The following is a 22,353-nucleotide window of genomic DNA, read 5'->3' on the forward strand; positions in this document are numbered from 1 at the left end:
ATTTCTGACAGACTTTCCTAATATGTGTATAATTATTAGACCTCTTTTCATCAAATTAACTGTTTAACTAAATCAGTTATAGGATGTTTCCTATTTAGGAAATGTCAAAAATACTGAAATGTCAAAAATACTTTCTCTCCTGTTATTTTTGATTGCATGTTCAATTGATTATACAATTTTTGTTTCTAAAATAGGTTTTACAGTTTGAATTTAGCAATAAATGTTTCTAAAAACTGTTCTTTCATTATTGAGCTTCGTCTAATTAAGTCTCGGCCTCAGCTTCATTTAAATCAAATCAAATTGGATGAAATTGGAATAGGAAACATAAGGCTTGGTGGCTTTCAGTTTCGGCTCAATTTTCTTTGAATCTGTCAGTTTCTTAAAATGGAATTATTGTCAACTTCTGCATTTAGAGTTTTTGCAAGAATAAACATGTCATGATACAATAAAAAAAAAACTCATTAACTTAAAGCATTTCCATCATCCACTGCTATGATTTTATTGCCCCCTTTCCGCTTGAAGAAGATTGCATTAGATTACAGATTTCATTGTTATAGCCTTTCATACTTTAAATTTCAGTTGCTTTTCTCTTGCATAATAATGCTACCACCTACCCTTTATATATATATTTGCAAAACAGTTTTTTTTAGAATTTTCTGCTTTGAAACTCTAGTCAGAATGACACCAAACTTGATCTGTAGCACTATGTGAAGTTCCTCTTGCATAGTTTTGCTAATGGAGGTGCTTGGTCCATTTTAGGAGTTGCTAGAGCTAAAAACGAAAAAAAAAAAACTTCTCACAAACCACTTGATTGATCTGCATCAAACTTGGTCTGAAACATCGTACTCCCAGATACTCGGTGCCTTTTAAGGGTTACTAGGGCCAGAAATAGAAAAAGCCTTAAAGAGCTTCTTGATGGATCTTCTTCAGACTTGTTCAGTAGCATCATAATAAGGCCCTCTACTAGTTTCATTCAGATAAGGGCTGCTAGAGATCTTTATCAAACTTGATCCTTCCTTCATTTATTTTCAGATAGGGACAATTGGGCCCCTTTAAGGGACCACTATAGTTAAAAATAGTAATATCTTAAAATGACTTTTTTCTTTGAACTGCTTGGTGGATCTTCCATAGCATCCCTCATATTTGTTCAAAAGGGTGACACTTGACCTATTTATGTTTTTTGCTTGATACAATTGTTACCATTCATGATTCAGTGTGTCATACAGGTATTAACAGTCAAATAGTCAAGTTAAGGTGAGTGACCTACAGCTGCTATAGTCCTTTTGTTTTATTTTCAGTGCATCAGTTAACTCGCACTTTACAGTGCACAAGTATCTCTGAAGGTGGTGGCTTTGACTATGACCAGAGCTGGATATGTGCAATGTAAGTATTTTGATCAGGGCTGGATCTGTGCAATGTAACTGCTATGACCAGAGCTGGATATATGCAGTGTAATTGATATGACCAGAGCTGAATATATGCAGTGTAATTGCTATGACCAGAGGTGGATATATGCAGTGTAATTGCTATGACCAGAGCTGGATATATGTAGTGTAATTGCTATGACCAGAGCTGGATATATGCAATGTAAGTATTTTGATCAGGGCTGGATCTGTGCAATGTAATTGCTATGACCAGAGCTGGATATATGCAGTGTAATTGCTATGACCAGAGCTGAATATATGCAGTGTAATTGCTATGACCAGAGGTGGATATATGCAGTGTAATTGCTATGACCAGAGCTGGATATATGCAGTGTAATTGCTATGACCAGAGCTGAATATATGCAGTGTAATTGCTATGACCAGAGGTGGATATATGCAGTGTAATTGCTATGACCAGAGCTGGATATATGCAGTGTAATTGCTATGACCAGAGTTGAATATATGCAGTGTAAAATTTATGACTACAGCTGGATATGAGCAATGTAAATTCTAAAAGCAGATCTCCGTATCTGCAATGTAATAAGACTCATGGCCAGAGCTGAATATGTTTGATGTAAGATTAAAAATGAGCTTGATATGTGCACTGTGAGTACTATGACCAGAGTTTGATATTTGCAAGTCTGGTAAGTGCAGCTTTTATTTCTTGCAAGTCTAGTGAGTACAGCTTTTGTTTCTTGCAAGTCCAGTGAATGCAACTTTTATTTCTTGCAATTCCAGTGAGTGCAAAGTTTATTTCTTGCAAGTCCAGTGAGTGAAACTTTTGTTTGCAAGTCCACTGAGTGCAACTTCTGTTTCTTACAAATCTAGTGAGTGCAACTTTCGTTTCTTGCAAGACCAGTGAGTGTAGCTTTTGTTTCTCGCAAGTCTAGTGGGTGTAACTTTTGTTTCATGCAAGTCTAGTGAGTGCAACTTTTGTTTCTTGCAAGTCTATGGAGTACAGCTTTTGTTTCTTGCAAGTCTAGTGAGTGCAGCATCTGGTGAGTACAACTTTCGTTTCTTGCAAGTCTAGTGAGTGCTGCTTTTGTTTTTTGCAAGTCTTTGGTGGATGCAACTTTTGTTTTTTGCAAGTCTAGTGGGTGCAACTTTGTTTCTTACAAGTGTTGCAAGTGCAGCTTTTGTTTCATCAGCAACAGTGACAGCAAAGTCAGTACAGAAAGTTTATTGATAAAGTTTCTTTGCCTCATTAGGATTTGAATACTGCCTACTCTGTCAAATATTTTTTTTAGTGTACCATGTTGAATTTAAATTGGTAACACATAATACTGATTAGGTATTCAGCCATATATCCACTATGTGATATATCTCTGCTTGTTTTCGCTCTTTTAGGATTTTGAATTCTGTATAGGTGATCAATTTTGCAACAAGAAAAAGTTAGCGATATTTGCCAATGGGAAAATGTTTGGACTTCAGTGTTGGACAAATACTACCATAAATTAAAGTCATTGACAAGTGAATTAGATTCGCACATTTAAATAAAACAGATAAAAACCAGTAAATGATAGTAGCTGTGCAATCTAAATGGATAATTTGTTAGTAATTATTCAAATGTCCTTGCCAATGAATACTTTTAAGCTTGACTATGTGAAGTATATGGAGAGCTGTCCTATTCGCCCAAGTGGCGCTGTCAGCATCCCTTCGCATCCACACCTTGGTTTAAGTTATTAAAATAGTTTTTCCTCATCATCAGGCACAAGGGCCATAACTCTCGCATAAATATTTTATGAATAATCCTCCCTTTTTACTTCGAATTTCAGGTTAAAGTTTTGGTGCACTTTCACTCTGTCTCAGTTATTACCAAATGGATTTGATTGAAACTTAAAATAGTTGCTCTACATAATCACCCACATCATATGACACAAGGGCTACAACTCTGGCACCAATTTTTAGCTCGTTTGATTTTTGAAAAAAATCTAAAAGGTATTGTCGTCACTTGATTGCCGGTGTCGGCATTGGTTAAAATTTTAGTTAAGGTCCACCTTTTCTCAAAAACTGTAAGAGCTGCAGCTTTGAAACTTTGCACACATGTTTATTATCATTAGCGGATTGTGTAGGCCAAGAACTCTAACTCTGATATGCATTTTGTCAAAATTATGGCCATTTTTTGTGCTTAGAAAATTTGAGTTTCTTGGTTAAATATTTTGTTTAGACCAATTTTTTCTCAAAACTATCAGAGCTACAGCTTTGAAACTTTGCACACTTGTTAATCATTATTAGTTGACTATGTATGCCAAGAACCATAACTCTAACTTGCATTTTGTCAGAATGATGCCCCGTTTTACCGTCGTTTATATGACTGAAAAATTGTTGAAAAAGACGTTAAACCCTAACACACACACACATACTAAGAATTTTAGGTTAATTTTGATGCATTTTCACTATATATCTGTTATTACCAAACAGATTTGATTCAAACTTAAAATAGTTGTAGCATATCATCACCTACATCGTATGACACAAGAGCCGTAACTCTTGGCATCAATATTTCATGCATTATGCCTCTTTGTTACTTAGAAATTCAGGTTTATGTCTCTGTCCGCTTAGCTCAATAGGGAGAGCACAGATCTACGGATTGCGAGGTCGTGAGTTCAATCCTCAGGCGAGGCGTATGTTCTCTGTGACAATTTGATGAAAGACATTGTGTCTGAAATCAATCATCCTTCACCTCTGATTCGTGTTGGGAAGTTGGCAGTTACTTGCGAAGAACAGGTTTATACTTGTTAAGAATCTAGGAAAGCTGGTTAGGTTAACTGCCAGCCGTTATATAACTGAAATACTGTTGAAAAACGGTGTTAAACCCAAAACAAACATAACAATCAAAGGTTAGTGTTGGTGCACTTTCACTTATCTTTGTTACTTCTTAATGAATTTGATTCAAATTTAAAATATATCTTCCAAATCATGGTCCTCATCATATGACAAAAGGCCCATAATTCTGGCACAAATATTAAGTGACTTATGTCTCCTTTATACTTAGAATTTCAGTTTAATTTTGATGCTTTTTCACTATATGTCTGTTGTTACTAAACATATTTTATCCAAACTTAAAACAGATGTTCCATATGGTCACCCACATCATAATTATGACATAATGTTCATGATGCTGGCACCAAAATGCTATGAGTTATGCCCCCTTTTTACAAGGTTGTGATGCACTTCTACTCTATCTCACTTATTTGATCCAAACTTAAAATAGTTGCTCCACATTATTAGCCATATGATATGAAACAATGTCATGGTGCATTAATTTTGCAGAAAATTTCCATGAATTATGTCCGTCTGTCTGTCTGTCTGTCCGTTAGCAATTTTGTGTCCGCTCTGTAACTCTTGAACCCTTTGAAGGATTTCAAAGAAACTTGACACAATTGTTCAGCACATCTGGACAACTTGCAGAGCACATATTCTGGATGGCTCACTTCAAGGTCAAGGTCACACTTAGGGGTCAAAGGTCATATGAGTGTGTTTCGTGTCCACTCTGTAACTCTTGACGCCCTTGAAGGATTTCAAAGAAACTTGACACAAATGTTCATCACTTCGAGACGACATGCAGAGCGCATGTTCTGGATGTCTCGCTTCAAGGTCAAGGTCACAGGGATCAATAGTCATATGAGTGTGTTTCCTGTCCATTCTGTAACTCTTGAACTGCTTGAAAGATGTAAACAGGCCTCCTAGTGAAACCTTTAAAACCTTTAAAAACCTTTAATTTCAGAGCAAACCTTTAAAACCTTTAAATCTTCTGAAAAAACCTTTAAAACGGCCAAATAGCCTGTAATTTTCACTCAAAACCTATATTTTTGTTCAGACTGCTTGCCGTGCCAGTTTAAAGCAAGTAATGGTTATACTACTGTATTTCTTCCCCCTTTTTAAGTGTTGTTATTAGGATACTGCTTGTGTATCTTTCATCTTGAGTTTTTCAGAATGCTGTTGTGTTCACCAGACCACATACATGTAGTAAATACCTATATATATTATGTGTTTTCAACGAAAATTCCGGCAAAAATAGCCTTTATTTACTCTTTATTTTTTAATATTTTACACTAAAAGGCCTTTATTTCCATAGATTGGAGCCTTTATAAAAACCTTTATTTTTGTTCAGGCCTGCTAGGAGGCCTGTGTAAAGAAACTTGGCACAAATGTTCTCCACATCGAGACAATGTGCAGAGCGCATGTTCTAGATGTCTCGCTTTCAAGGTCAGGGTCACACTTAGGGGTCAGATATCATCGCTTTGTAACTCTTGAACCCCTTGAAGGATTTCGAAGAAAACTTGACACAGATGTTCACCACATAGAGAAGATGTACAGAGCGCATGTTCTGGATGGCTAGCTTCACCGTCAAGGTCACACTAAGGGGTCAAAATGTCATACCTTTGGGTGTATATTGCTCTGCATTACGGTGCTCTTGTTTAATGTAAAATGAGGGGGGGGTGGGTATAGTGTTTCCCATGTTCGTGTGTGTTCGTTTGTCCGTCCGTGTGTTCAGGAAAGGGTGATGTTCCTGTCCGGTCCATAACTTTGACATGCATGGTCGGATTTCAAAATAATTTGACTCAAATAATAAGCATGGATGGAGGATGTGTCATGCACTAAACCAGGTCCCTAGCTCAAAGGTTAAGGTCACAGTCCTTGGTTGAACTTAGCCAATTTTCACTACATATATATTGATAATGTGGTCTTGTGTCCGGTCCATAACTTTGACATGCATGGTCCGATTTCAAAATAATTTGACACAAATAATAAGCATGAATAGACAATGTGTTGTGCGCAAAAACCAGGTCCCTAAGTCTAAGGTCAAGGTCACACTTGGAGGCCAAAGGTCACATACAAGAATGACTTTGTCTTGAGCATTTCTTCTTCATGCATGGAGGGATTTTGATGTATTTTGCCTCATGAGACAGAATGTCATGCGCAAGAACCAGGTTCCTAGTTTAGAATTACTTCCCTTTGTTGTTACTATAAATAGCTTATATTGTAACTTTCCTATTACTGGTCGTAGGGAAAAAACAAGACCACTTTTCTGTAGTACAACATGCATGTTACATCCAATTTTGAGAAGTATCTTAACCTGGTAAGGATTTTTGTGTGGATTTTTATGCCCCAGAAGGGAGGTATATAGCTTTTGAACTGTCTGTCAGTCTCCTCAATTTTCGTGTCAGGTCCGTATCTTTGTCATCAATGGATGGATTTTCAAATAACTTGGCATGAATGTGTACCACAGTAAGAGGACGTGTTGCGCGCAAGACCCAGGTCCGTAGCTCAAAGGTCAAGGTCACACAGATGTTAAAGGTCATTTTTCATGATAGTGCATTCGTGTCCGGTCCATATCTTTGTCATCCATGGATGGATTTTCAAATAACTTGGCATGAATGTGTACCACAGTAAGACGACGTGTCGCGCGCAAGACCAAGGTCCGTAGCTCAAAGGTCAAGGTCACACTTAGACGTTAAAGGTCATTTTTCTTGATAGTGCATTCGTGTCCGGTCCATATCTTTGTCATCCATGGACGGATTTTCAAATAACTTGGCACGAATGTGTACCACAGTAAGACAACGTGTCATGCGCAAGACCCAGGTCCGTAGCTCAAAGGTCAAGGTCACACTTAGACGTTAAAGGTCATATTTCATGATAGTGCATTGATGGGCGTGTCCCGTCCATATCTTTGTCATTCATGCATGGATTTTAAAATTATTGGGCATGAATGTGTACCACAGTAAGACGACGTGTCGCGCGCAAGACCCAGGTCCGTAGGTCAAAGGTCCTAAACTCTAACATTGGCCATAACTATTCATTCAAAGTGCCATCGGGGGCATGTGTCATCCTATGGAGACAGCTCTTGTTAAAAAAGATAATTTAAGATTAACTTCCCTTAGTTGTTACTATAAATAACTTATGCCTGTGACCTTTCTCATGTTGCGGGGGGCATCCAAGTCTGTGACACATTTCTAGTCATACACTTCTTCCGCTTTTATTACTAAATACATTTGACACAGACTTAAGCTAGTGTCCAATATCTTCATCCACATTGGAGTTGTGACAGCTCTTGTTTATATCATGTTTAAGAAAAAAATTTTTTTACTCACTAAACCTTAGATATATCTGAAAACTTTCCCACTTATACAGCAACAAAATAATTGAGTTTATCCTCTCTGTTTGGCAGATATATCCTGGACAATTGAATTGCTATATAACATTCTTCAGGAAAAATAAATATCAGATCAGTGCCATATTCTTTTGATTTACCTGATTGAATTAAGAACTTCCTATGCATTAGAATTTGGTAAGACTGACAATGGCATTACATTTTGGAATTTGGATACAATTTAGTGTGTGCTTTCCAAAGAGCATGATTGTGAGTTACTTTTTACAGCTTTGCTTCCCAGTCTGTTTCAAAACTGGTGTATTGCACTGCCTTTTGGTTTATGTTAAGTATACTAGTCTAGTTTCTAAAAACAGTTGTTGTTTAGTATGTGACCTTGTATTCCAGAATATTAGTCACCTTTTAAAAGACTTTGATAGGATTTAGGAATGCAGTCTTCAATAATTACTTTACTGCAACAACAACTTACTTACAACAGACAAAAACTTGCCCTCCATGGCTGAGTGATTAAGGTTGTTGACTTCGGATCACATGTGGGTTCAAGACCTTGCTCAAGGTGTAGAAGTCTTCATGTTAGGAACCTGTCCAAGGTCAGTGATTCTACCCAGGTGCTGCCTAAAACAATGCACGGATGAGCATATAAGATCTTCCTCTACCTGGAAAAAGTGTCTCTAAACTCAATTCAAAACAAAGAAAAAAAATACTGAAACAGTAGCTACTGTAATGTTTGTATTTTAGAGAAAAAACACATAAAAATGAGCTACAAGTCTAATTAATGCCATCAGTTGAGAACATGTCAAAGATGTAGGTTAAATATGAATGGAATCTGCAAAAACTGACACAAACTAGATATAGACTGATTTGTTGGATCTGTCTTTCAAGATGTTGGTATAGGGTTATCATTGCCTTACAGATAGACACTACAGCTTCCAAATGTTCTGTCTGATAGCTCGCCTGAACATTTGTCTGTATTTTTTGTGGAAGGTCAATGGTTCTACATGAGCAGTGATTGAGATTTTTGTGTGATTTTTAACCAGAAATGAAAGAACTACAGTACTGTACTATAATCACATGACCTGAGGGACATGAATATTTGCTAGTAACAAAATTGACAAAATGAGCATTCTGTATGTATTTTTGCCACCCTGTCGTTGTACAGAACTCATAATTCAGCCATGTCAGCTCAAGGTCAAGGTCACAACTCGAGGTCAAAGGTTTGAGCCTTCTGTTTTGTGTCCGCTCTGTTTCTCCTAAACCCCGTGAAGGATTTTCATGAAACATTGGTCAAATGATCACCTCATCAAGACAATTTGCAGAACTTGTGAGTCAGCCATGTCTGCTCTGTGTCAAGGTCACAACTTAACGTCAAAGGTTTGAGCCTTCCATTTCGTGTCTGCTCTGTATCTCCTAAACCCATGAAGGATTTTCATGAAACTTGGGTCAAATGATCACCTTATCAAGACAGTGTGCAGAAGTCATGAGTCAGCCATGTTGGCTTAAGGTCAAGGTCACAACTCAAGGTCAGAGGTTTGAGCCTTCCATTTTGTGTCCGCTCTGTTTCTCCTAAACCCCTAGCGGGGGATATAGCTGTCTTTCAGACTTCCTTGTTAAACATTTGTGTTAAGTTTGTATCACTCAAAGGAGAAAAACTTCAAACGTATCGATTTGGCTTGTTTATCATTTCATGGAAAAGAAAAACATTCTGATAAACAACTGGATATAGATTCCTACAAACCAAAATAGAACTGATTTAGTTTTCATTACTGTAAATTATAGAAAAACCCTTGATTTATTTACCTGCACTTACTATTGAGTTTAATGTAAATAGATTGAAAGATATTAAACTTGCAAATGATAACAAGTTCGTGTTGAAACACGAATTGCAGCATGCATTTGTGATGGGTGTAGGTGGGGGTCTTGATATAATAGATACCCTGAAATCCCGAAAATAAGCCGCGGCTTATTTTAAATTTTCCTAAGGATTTGGTGGCTTATTATTGAGACCGGCTTATTTTTGAGTCCGGCGAACTTTTGAGTACATATATTCCGTAACGGTTTAAAAACCAGTGTATTTTCGAGTACCGAAATAGGGAAGATATGGATGTCATATATTATGCTTTCTATTAAAAACATCGACGTTGGTAAATACTTATACTTCTGACATACCAATTTTGTTACAATTTGTTTACAATTTCGTAATTAAAATGATCCGATACTAACAGATATTAACCCATTAGAAAGTTTTGTCTGGTCTAACAAACAAATACACATTTGATATAATCGTCTAACGGTTTTGAATAACTTACACAATATGTGATAAACATTGCATTGTGTTATTAAGACCGGTCATGTTAATTAGAAGAACTGACGTGACAAGTGTTTGAGACAGGAACTTTATTGCTTTTAAAGTTTTAATTTGTCCAGGGTTTTAAAAATCAGCACAACTTGCATTTTCTTTTAAGTGTTTTTATTCCAAAGTATGCTTTATTGTTATAACATGTGGAAATAAATTTGCTGTGTACATGTTTGTAATGTTTACTATCTTATATTGTGTCCAAACAAAGTCATTGATACTATTTGATACCGATACAAAAAACTGGACGGCTTATTTTTGAGTATGGCTTATTTCTGAGCCCCTTTAGCCTGTAGTGAAATGGTGGCTTATTTTCGAGACCGGCTTATTTTCGAAACCGGCTTATTTTCGGGATTTCAGGGTATTACACACATTCTGAAAAAAAAATTAATGCAAGTAAATCTCAACTCTGTAAACCTTCTTCATTCACAAGGCTATACTTTAATTTCAAGGCAATAGAAGATTATATTGAAGCAAATTGGAGTAAAGCTACCCCAGAGCATGTGAGTATTTTTTAATCAGAACAAGATGACACAAAACAGGGTAACTAACTATCAGTATAGATTATCATGAATTCAAGCTATCTAAATTCCAGACTGTGTAAATTATCTTGAATTAAAGGGAAAGTAACATTCAGGTAATATTGATCATCTTGAATTAAAGCAAGATGAATCCCACACTATGCAAATGATTTTGAGTTATAGCTAGCTAAACTTCAAACAATGTGAATGATTTTTAATCAAAGCAAGATCGCAGAAAACAAGACATAGTCAAGATTCGGCAATGTGTATTATCTTGAAGTAAAATAATGTATCTAAATTTTAGACCATGCGAATGATCTTGAATCGAAGCAAGATCACACAAATCAAGTTAAAGATAAGGCAATGTGGATAATCCTGAATGAAATTAGACCATACTGATGATCTTGACCATAAATCTACATTAGGCATCTGAATGGTCAACCCTAGACTAAGTGGATGATCTTGAATCAAAACAAGATCACTTGAATAAAGTTAACATAAGGCAGTATGGATTATCTAGAAGTGAAGATAGCTAAACCCTAGACCAGGGAGATGATCTTAAATCAAAGCAAGATCATATAAATAATCTTAACATTAGGCAGTATGGATTATCTAGAAGTGAAGCCAGCTAAACCCTAGACCAGGTGGATGATCTTAAATCAAAGCAAGATCATATAAATAATCTTAACATTAGGCAGTATGGATTATCTAGAAGTGAAGCCAGCTAAACCCTAGACCAGGTGGATGATCTTAAATCAAAGCAAGATCATATAAATAATCTTAACATTAGGCAGTATGGATTATCTAGAAGTAAAGCTAGCTAAACCCTAGACCAGGTGGATGATCTTAAATCAAAGCAAGATTATATAAAAAAAGTTAACATTAGGCAGTATGGATTATCTAGAAGTAAAGCTAGCTAAACCCTAAACCAGGTGGATGATCTTAAATCAAAGCAAGATCATATAAATAATCTTAACATTAGGCAGTATGGATTATCTAGAAGTGAAGCCAGCTAAACCCTAGACCAGGTGGATGATCTTAAATCAAAGCAAGATCATATAAGTAAAGTTAACATAAGGCAGTATGGATTATCTAGAAGTAAAGCTAGCTAAACCCTAGACCAGGGGGATGATCTTGAATCAAAGCAAAATCATATAAATGAAGTTAACATAAGGCAGTATGGATTATCTAGAAGTAAAGCTAGCTAAACCCTAGACCAGGGGGATGATCTTGAATCAAAGTAAGATCATATAAATAAAATTAACATAAGGCAGTATGGATTATCTAGAAGTAAAGCTAGCTAAACCCTAGACCAGGGGGATGATCTTGAATCAAAGCAAGATCATATAAATAAAGTTAACATAAGACAGTATGGATTATCTAGAAGTAAAGCTAGCTAAACCCTAGACTAGGGGGATGATCTTGAATCAAAGCAAGATCATATAAATAAAGTTAACATAAGGCAGTATGGATTATCTAGAAGTAAAGCTAGCTAAACCCTAGACTAGGGGGATGATCTTGAATCAAAGCAAGATCATATAAATAAAGTTAACATAAGGCAGTATGGATTATCTAGAAGTAAAGCTAGCTAAACCCTAGACCAGGGGGATGATCTTGAATCAAAGCAAGATCATATAAATAAAGTTAACATAAGGCAGTATGGATTATCTAGAAGTAAAGCTAGCTAAACCCTAGACCAGGGGGATGATCTTGAATCAAAGCAAGATCATATAAATAAAGTTAACATAAGGCAGTATGGATTATCTAGAAGTAAAGCTAGCTAAACCATAGACCAGGGGGATGATCTTGAATCAAAGCAAGATCATATAAATAAAGTTAACATAAGGCAGTATGGATTATCTAGAAGTAAAGCTAGCTAAACCCTAGACCAGGGGGATGATCTTGAATCAAAGCAAGATCATATAAATAAAGTTAACATAAGGCAGTATGGATTATCTAGAAGTAAAGCTAGCTAAACCCTAGACCAGGTGGATGGTCTTGAACCAGAGCAAGATCATACAAAACAAGTTAAAGCTATCAAAATCCCAATCTTGAGTCAAAGGGAAGTGATACAAAAGCTTATTATTCAGATTATCTTTAAGACTGTGTGTGTATCTTAGAGCAAGGCAAGCCTGTACTGAAGATGACCATTTTTGCGATATAGAGTTAAAATAACAGTCTCAGAAAATATGTTATGGTATAACTGTCCCTGTGCATTATCACTGTATTCCATTTCCTAAAAGATGTAGACTGTCTATTTTAATGATTGTGTTTACCAAGGTTTTACCTGGAAATCAAAGATCTTTATTTACATAATAACAATATAGGTGTCTGAGATATTTTTGTTGCTAACCCAGTTTTCTAAGGAAAAAAAGAAGACTGAAATTCCATCAAACAATTGAAGGTAAGTAAACAAAGCAGTTGTAAATGCAGGGAAAATGCTAGAATCCCACCAACCAAAATACAACATGAACAATTAATATTTTATGGCATTTTTGTAACTATTTCACCCTGTGAATACTTTTCCAGAAATAGGTAGAAGTGAAAGAACTTTCTAATTACAATATAAAAAAGTTTTTGTAGCACCTATACTCCTACAAACAAGCACTTGTTACCTTGAATTTCCAGTAAATATTTTAGTTAGGTGCTCAGTTATGTTTCATGTCTGGTAGCTAAGTAACATTCTGGCATGCTGACTGAAAATTGCTGCTGTTGAATAATGTTATTTCACTTGTTTATGTTTGAAGCTTATAAATATTGAAATGTTTTATGAAGTTTTCTTACGCATATTATTGAGAATATATTGCTTTGAAGGGTGTAGTCTATGATATTCAAGGTTGCTACTTATACTTATAAATTGAATATATTGCTTCAGAGGGTGTAGTCTCATGTATTGAAGGTTTCTGAGAATTGTAAACAAAATAAACTAGAAAATGAAAGAGAGAAACAGACGTAAGCCAAATGAAAAATAGTAAAATTGGCTTTGTGTCTGGTTTCTCTATCACAACAAGTATACCCCCATCTATATGTCAGTGTATCAAGTTCAACATCACTTGTCTCCATCTCTCTGACTGACTGATGTTTCATGCAGGACTTGTTTCCATCTCTCTGATTGGCTATTGTTTACTGTAGGACTTGTCTCCATCTCTTTGATTGGCTGTTGTTGACTGCATTTCTTGTCTCCATCTCTCTGATTGGCTGCTGTTTCATGCATGACTTGCATCCATCTCTAGGATTGATTGTTGCCTTAAACGGGACTTGTCTCAATCTCTCTGATTGGCTGTTAATTGCCTTTTTCAGGACTTGCATCCATCTCTCGGATTGGCTGTTGTTGACTGCAGGACTTGTCTCCATCTCTCTGATTAGCTGCTATTTCATGCAGGACTTGCATCCATCTCTAGGATTTATTGTTGCCTTAAACAGGACTTGTCTCAATCTTTCTGACTGGCTGTTGCCTTTTACAGGAATTGCATCCATCTCTCAGATTGGCTGTTGTTTACTGCAGGACTTGTCGCCATCTCCATCTCTCTAATTGTCTGCTGTTTCATGCTGGACTTGCATCAATCTCTCTGTTTGATCATTGTCTTAAACAGGATTTGTCACCATCTCTCTGATTGGCTATTTTTTCATGCAGAACTTGTGTTCTCTGATAGCATGTTGTTTCAACAAAACAAACAATCTACCTCTCATATTGGCTACATAAATTTTGTTTCTTCATAGAAGATTTTGTCAGCTTGGTCAAGACATTAAAATTTAAAGATATTGTATATAAAATATTAAGTTATGTAATTTACCTTTCAGAGCAAGTGTGCCATCTATCAGCCGAAGACATGTTGGTATTGCGAAGCTCAAACATCCTGCTAATTTTGGACCATCGAGTCAAGAAGTATACTTTGTTATACTTATTCTCACACCAACCAAGGAGGTAAGTCACATTTTTCCTATGATTGTGCCAGACCAGACAATAGTTATGACTCATTACTTATTAAAAAATTGTCATTAAATAACGTAATGACCATACAGCAATGGTAAGTAGTGGACCAACATCTTATGAACACACATCTAGCTTTATCTTATATGATAAAATTACTATTTGAGGCAAAAATATAATCATTTTACATTTTACTGGTTTGTAAATTACAATGCCCCCGCTTTGTCTGCAGTCCCCTGCTTTGTTCACAGTTATTCCTGGCTTTGTTCAAATGACTAACAAAAATTAAGACTGGGATAATACAGTTTTATGGCTGGGTTATGTAAATCTTTGACTTTTGCTAATCTGGCATTTGCGTACAAAGCAAAGATGCTAAGGCTAAGATAAAAACATATCTTTTCTGTACCTGTAACTTAGATAAATGTATTAGCGACTTAAGGTCTTTCCTCGCTTCTGTAGAATCAACATCTATTATACTAAGATCATTTTGAAAATATTGCTGAAATGTCTAGGTCAGCAGCTCTCCAATACCGCATTATCTGATACTTGAGGTATATATTGACTCATATAGACAACATCAAAAAGGGCCTTTCTAACGATTTAACAATGTTCCAGAAACCTCCGTTGTTTAGCTCGACTATACGAAGTATAAGGAGAGCTATCCTACTCGCCCCGGCGTCGGCGTCTTTCCGCGTCCCCACCTTGGTTAAAGTTTTGGTGCACTTTCTCTTTTTTCAACTTATCTCTGTAATTACTTGATGGATTTGATTCAAACTTGAAATACTTATTCCTCATCATCATCCACATCATCTGACATAAGGGCCATAACTCTGGCACCAATATTTCATGAATTATCCCCCCTTATCACATAGATTTTCAGGTTAAAGTTTTGATGAACTTTCACTCTATCTCTGTTATTACTGAATGGATTTGATTCAAACTTAAAATAGTTGTTCAACATCATCACCCACATCATATGACACAAGGTGCATAACTCTGGCACCATTTTTTCATGAATTATTCCCCCTTTTTACTTAGAATTTTAGGTTAAAGTTTTGGTGCACTTTCACTCTATCTCTGTTATTACTGAATGGATCTGATTCAAACTTAAACAATTGTTCAGCATCATTACCCTTATCATGTGACACAAGGTGCATAGCTCTGGGACCAATTTTTCATGAATTATTTCCCCTTTTTATGCCCCTGAAGGGAGGCATATAGTTTTTGAACCGTCGGTCTGTCCGGTCCATATCTTTGTCATTGATGGATGGATTTTCAAATAACTTGGCATGAATGTGTACCACAGTAAGACGACGTGTCGGGCACAAGACCCAGGTCCGTAGCTCAAAGGTCAAGGTCACACTTAGACATTAAGGGATAGTGCATTGATGGGCGTGTCTGGTCCATATCTTTGTCATCGATGGATGGATTTTCAAATAACTTGGCATGAATGTGTACCACAGTAAGACGACGTGTCATGCGCAAGACCAAGGTTCGTAGCTCAAAGATCAAGGTCACACTTAGGCGTTAAAGGATAGTGCATTGATTGGCGTGTCCGGTCCATATCTTTGTCATCGATGGATGGATTTTCAAATAACTTGGCATGAATGTGTACCACAGTAAGACGACATGTCACACGCAAGACCCAGGTCCGTAGCTCAAAGGTCAAGGTCACACTTAGACGTTAAAGGTCATTTTTCATGATAGTGCATTGATGGGCATGTCCGGTCCATATCTTTGTCATTCATGCATGGATTTTAAAATAACTATGCATGAATGTGTGACACAGTAAGGCGACGTGTCGCGCGCAAGACCTAGCTCCGTAGGTCAAAGGTCCTAAACTCTAACATCCGCCATAACTATTCATTCAAAGTGCCATCGGGGGCATGTGTCATCCTATGGAGACAGCTCTTGTTCCTTGTTCATTTAGGGGCCCCTATTGGATATTTCCACTTGCAATTATTTTTTCAAACTGACATGTCGTGCTCAACCCCAGATATTTTTAAGTCATGAGAAAGGGCTAAAACTTTATCCCAGCTGGCCCCCTAAATTTAAAAACTAGAATATGCACATACTTTTAGTCAGGTTAACCCCTACATGTGAATGTAGATCATTACAAATTAAACTCATTTTCAAGTTTAGCCTAATAATAAAATTCGAGGGGCGATTGCGAGAAAGTGGACTTGGTACACAAGAGTCATGTTTTCTTACACGTAGGATGAAGGAGATTATTATCCTTTTTAATTTTACAATTTAATTAAAAGTTAATAATTAATTTATTAATTAATTACAGACATTTAGGATAATAAATACATAAATAACAAAGATAAAAAGAAACAACATATCTTAAATAATAGCATTTACGCAAATATTTTCCACTTACATTTACCATTTTTGGAGTTCAGAGTTCGTCAACATTTCATTAATGTTGACAATGCATAGTTTAATAGATGTATCTAAATGAACTAAAACACCTATCCTTCTTTTGTTCAAACATTAAAAAAGTTTTTCACACTAAGATATATAATTTATCACGTTTTCATAATACGAATACAAATAAAAGTAATCACTGATTACTTGCTTATTTTCACATCAAATGATCATTGTGTTTATCTAGCGTGTCAAAATAAATGCGGGCTGCTGATAGATAAACAAAAGAAAATGTTGACAGCGTTTTTGGATTAACAGGTGACATTTTTAACCCAGCAAAAATTTTGTTCTGTTTTCAGAAGTCAATTTTAGTCTTGAAATATAAACGTTCCTTCAAAAATTGTCCGGTTTTCAGAATTCGGAAGTTCCAGTTTTCAGAAATTAAAAATAAATACAAATAAGAACAGAAAAAATCGGGACCTTGAGTTTCGTGCAGTTTTCAAAGGTTTCCGGTTTTCAGAAGGTCCGGTTTTCGGAAGTTACACTGTATCTGTTGCAAGTTATTGATTATCTTGGAATTGATAAATTTACATTAAGTATCTTGATAACTGTTTCATGGTCAGTTCTATTTATGTTTATAGAAAAGCACGAAGAATGATTTAGAGACAGGCAGAACATTCTCAACAATATTCTCAGATCCTGACCACAGAACGCAGCTCTTAGATTGCCATACAGAGGAAGAGTTTAAGAAAGTTCTCGCTGACAATACAAACGCAATGATGGAACGAATGCATCATGTTGATGAAAAAGTGCCAACATTTGATAATGAAAAGGTATGAAGCAGTCAGTTTGAAGTCGAATTATGCTACAAAGGTAGTGGACCAGTTACGACTGTATTGCAATGGTGGCCATTTTGGTCACAGTGACATCATGGTTCTTTCTTTATTACTGGCCAAATTGTGTTTTGATAAATCTATGAATAGCAACTATGATTGGGCAGGTCAAAATATATTTTACAGTATTTTTAAAGAGGCATTGTGCTTTAAACTTTTGAGAATTGCAGGTAAGTTGAAAGACTTTTACTCTTGAGTCAGCTTGCACTCCCAAAGAATTTTAAAGTTGTTAAATTTACCTTAACTAAAATGTATTCCTTGGAATCATTTAATTTTTAGGCTGGAACATTCATGGTTATGGCTTAGATTCTTATTTCTTTGGGATATAAATTTGTGGAGTTTGACATGATGCAAATTTACTTTTTTGTTGGGATTAATTTCTGCTGAGTGCCACAACCATGAAATTCTTGAAAAGTTTTGTTCCCCATGAATATTTATGATTTCGCAGTAAACCAATGTTCATAGATGTAACATCAAAGGGGAAATGCATTTTTTTCCACTGCAAAATATTACTTGCGTAAAGCATAAAGAAGTATCACTGCATTTTTTTTAATTAGGTAAATTTGTTTTGTTAACTGTTTGGCAATCATTTAAAGGGTTTTAGTAAACATTTTATCCTTTGTGGTGCTCAGGCACATAATGCAACACTTTCATGAATTGCAAAAGCAATGAAATTTATTTGATTTATTTGTTCTAACTTCTTTGAAGAAACAGATTTGCTTTGAAGTAGCTGATAATAAAATTCTGACACTTTAATTATCTATTTCACTCATCATGTGTTTCCAATGCAAATCCCTGGAAAATCTGAAATTGTAGCAAACAACTGGTAGCAGTGGAGTGCTTAAAGGTTATTTTATGAAAAATGTTTTGTTTTTGTTAGAACTTCTAGAGATGTGGGAGGGATGGATAGGTATATACTGGTGCTAAGTTGACATTACTGTGCAGAGCTGCCAACAACTTGTGGATTGAGGGCTGGGCCTATGAGAGAGCCCCCTCAATGAAGCTATAAAAAAATTGGGAAAGGAGTGTTGGGGGCGGGGAGGGAACTTTTTTGTTGTGCATCAGTGCGTACAACTTATAATCTTTACTCTGTACTTGTGTTGCTTCAAATTAAATGCAGAAAAAAATAGTAAACAAACTTAATATGAAGTTGGAAAATCATCTAATAATTATAATCATGATATGCACCCACTATTCAGGAGGTGGTATCAGGGGTCAAAAAATTAGACATTATAAAAGTTTTTTTGTGTTTAGTAAGTTCGATAAAGGTTAAAATTAATATTACATCTTATGGTTCTGTTCAAACAACAGAATAAGTTTGTCCATGTGTTTGCAGGATCACCATATACCAGTCATTCAGTATACAATGATTACTTCAGGAAGGCCATTTTGACTCTAACCTGAGATATAATTTTGTTTGAAGATAGAAGATTTTTGATCACATTTCATGTCTTTTAAAGACTGTACATGAGAGACTTACAAAAACATTTTGTATACTGTGTAAGGCTGAGTTTAGGGAGCTGAAAAAAATACAGAAAAGCATAAAGGAAGTGGAAAGCTGGTGATAAGATTTTGTATAAAGATTGCAAATTTCATGGAAATAGTGGTGCAATGGGGTGTGATCTCACCAATGCAGTACAGTCCCCTGATTTGGCAGCCTTGCAGTTTTTCTGCATTTTAAAACAAATTCTTTGTCTCAGTAAGTCAATAACAAATTGCCATATGATTGAGATGAAGTGAATTCAGACTAATTACATTTGTTCCAATCAAGTGACAGTGATTATTGGTCCCATGGAAATATTTTGAGAGAATCTTTTGTTTTTTATTTAACAGGAGAAGAAGTGCTGTCGATTTATGACTGGAGTTGTTGGGGATCTGAAGAGGAGGATTCCACATTATTGGTCCGACTACAAAGATGGTAGGTTCACTAATACAGTCACACCTGTATATGAAGGCCTGTCTTTAAAAGGAGACCAAACTTTAGTCTCTCATAATGGATAAACTTGTTTTTTTGCATAGAATAGGGGAGGAAAAAAAAGGTAAATTTCAAGCCAGGTTATATAGTTGTGTCCTTTATTATGACCCTGCTGAAGAAATAGGGGTAAATTGCTTTGCGCATCTCGGTAGAGTCAACCATTCCCGCTCAATAACTTGAGTACTACAGGACCCAGAACTTTCAAACTTGATAGCATGATTGGGAATCGATAGGTCAATGTCAGAGGGGCCTGAACCTTTAAAATGGTTTCTGCTCAATAACGAGCACCACTTGACCCAAAACCTTCAAACTTAATAGCATGATTGGGCCTATGAATTGAATGATCCCTATTATTTTGGGGATCAGTAAGTGAAAGGTGAAGGTCACAGAGACATGAACATTTAAAATTCCTGCACTGTAACTTGAGAACCCCCTGACCCAGAACCTTCAAACTGGACTGCATGATAAGGCTTATGAAGTAAATGATCCTTATTGCTTTGGGGGTCAGTAAGTCAAAGGTCAAGGTCACAGGGGCCGGAACCTGGAAAACGGTTCCGGCTCAATAATTTGAGCACCAATTGACCCAGACCCTTCACACTTGATAGCATGATTGGGCCTGTGAAGTAAATGACCCCTAATATTTTTGGGATCAATAAGTGAAAGGTCATGTTCACAGGGACCTGAACATTCAAAAATATTCCTGCACCGTAACTTGAGAATCACTTGACCAAGAACCTTCAAACTGGACAGCATGATTGGGCTTATAAAATGAATAACCCCTATTGTTTTTTTTTTGGTCAGTAAGTTAATGGTCAAGGTCACAGAGGCCAGAACCTTGAAAACTGTTCCAGCTCAATAATCCAGTATCTTCAAACTTTATAGCATGATTGGGCTTATGAAGTAGATGACCCCCAATTGTTTTGGGGTTAGTAGGTCAAAGGTCATGGTCATAGTAATCACGCAACTGAAAATAGAACAACCCATAATGGGGGCACAATTTTACAAATGGCTCTTGATCAGAGATGGTGTTTATTCGGTGTTGGTCTTTTAATGCAAGGTTTAACTGTACAAAAATGTTTTATCTTCCAATGGCCGCAAGAGGTGATGGCTGCTGTATTGTCTATCACAGGCAGTTTTTTATGCAACCAAAGGGGAGCATTTTTTTCTTCTTTCTTTCTATGCTTATGTGAAGTACAAGTGATGAAGTGCCTTTCTCAATTTTAAATAACATTTCCTTAAATGGTATGTGTGATAAAAAAGACGTGTTATTTGCAATATTGAAATTTAATTACTGCTTTAATTTGATACTACCAGCAGTTATGAATAATGCGCAAGCATTAATTTGCGGTCTGGTGGAAATACATATATTTTGTTTACAACAGTAAAACATCTGTTAAGGTCGATTCCAAGGACTTTGTGGCAGAATCTTGGATTACATCAATACAATAAAATGAGAAATGATACTCTCTCTAAATCATTATTTATTGCTCTGTCATATTTTAATGATCACAAGCCTTCCTAACTCTTCTGTTTTATTGTTATATCATGTTGTAGTGTATGATCATAGAAATGGGGACAATTTAATTTTTTATACATTCGAATGGAGGTATTATGCGCGGCGCTGGTATCCATCCATTCTTCTGTTAGTGATTTTGTTTCAGTTCAACAACTCTATAGGTTTATGATCCTCAAACTTGATGTGCACATTGCTCATGGGTTAGGTCATGGTTATTGTTAGTACAAAGACAGTTTCTGCTCAATATCTTGAGATTGCATTGACCTACAGTTCTCATACTTGGCAAGCATATAGTTTATATGCAGTAGATGGCTACCTTTTTCCTTTTTTTTGAAGGAGGAGGGGTAGGGGTGTCAAAGGTCAAGGTCACAATGAAAGTGCAAAACTCTTCCCTGTCAGTATTTTGAGAATAACTTGACCTACAACCCTTAAACTTGGCAGGTACATCACCATAGGGCAGTGAATTGCCTCCATTCATTTAAGGTCAGTGGGTAAAAGTCACAGTGACCAATTACACATGAAGAACAGCCATCATATACCCTTCATGATTTTGAAGTTTCCTAGTCAAAGTTTATGGTCACTGTCTTGCTAAATGTTAAGATACCATGTAATTATGCTGGTCATCTGTCCGTCTGTTTGAAATTTAGTTACTACTTAATAACCACACAATGCTTTAACCTATGATGCTCAGAATTGATCTGTAGACGCATTACTTTGCATACAGCAGTGCTCTTGTTTTGGGCATGCTATTACACAAGCTACAGGCTGTACAAAGATACAGTTATATAATCTATTGTTTTCTGAGCAGGTAAGAATTACAATTATGTATATGAAGACTAACTTGGATAATGAAATAACTGGTCTAGTTAACAGATAATCTGTTAGAGGATATTTTGGCCATCAAGACATGTTATTTGTGTGGTTTGTATAGGGTGGTGGTCTTTAGTACAAGTTTGACTGTTAATGGCTTTTCTTTTAGCTAAGAGTATGGTATTAAAACAAATTTATAGGTGGTGTTTTTTCAGCAGTTGGTCTCTGGATCTCTGTAAACTATAGATAATTACTTGGGTTAAAAACAAACAAGATCATCATCTTGTCCTGTAATGAACAGTTGAAAATAACATTCCCCATTATTTTCTGGTAATGACATGGTCACATCTTTCAGTGTCCACTTTATACCCTATCATTTACTTGAGTGTATTGCTGTAAGGGTGAACTTCATTTTCCAGAAAGTTTAGATTATTGGTAAAGTTGTCCT

The 22,353-nt window shown here is 36.0% G+C and overlaps 1 protein-coding gene across 4 annotated transcripts in view; it reads left to right on the forward strand.

Moving 5' to 3' along the window:
* The window catches only part of LOC123558312 (solute carrier family 4 member 11-like), a 95,501-nt gene that overhangs the window by 50,209 nt on the left and 22,939 nt on the right, over nucleotides 1–22,353 (forward strand). For all 4 annotated transcript variants that reach the window (XM_053543254.1, XM_053543256.1, XM_053543253.1 and 1 more), the window contains exons 5-8: nucleotides 1,299–1,383; nucleotides 14,212–14,335; nucleotides 17,353–17,544; nucleotides 19,438–19,522. In XM_053543254.1, coding sequence (XP_053399229.1) covers nucleotides 1,299–1,383; nucleotides 14,212–14,335; nucleotides 17,353–17,544; nucleotides 19,438–19,522 — 486 coding nt within the window. The remainder of the gene's footprint in view (nucleotides 1–1,298; nucleotides 1,384–14,211; nucleotides 14,336–17,352; nucleotides 17,545–19,437; nucleotides 19,523–22,353) is intronic.

Source organism: Mercenaria mercenaria, chromosome 5, assembly GCF_021730395.1.
Source record: "Mercenaria mercenaria strain notata chromosome 5, MADL_Memer_1, whole genome shotgun sequence".
Classification (NCBI taxonomy): domain Eukaryota; kingdom Metazoa; phylum Mollusca; class Bivalvia; order Venerida; family Veneridae; genus Mercenaria; species Mercenaria mercenaria.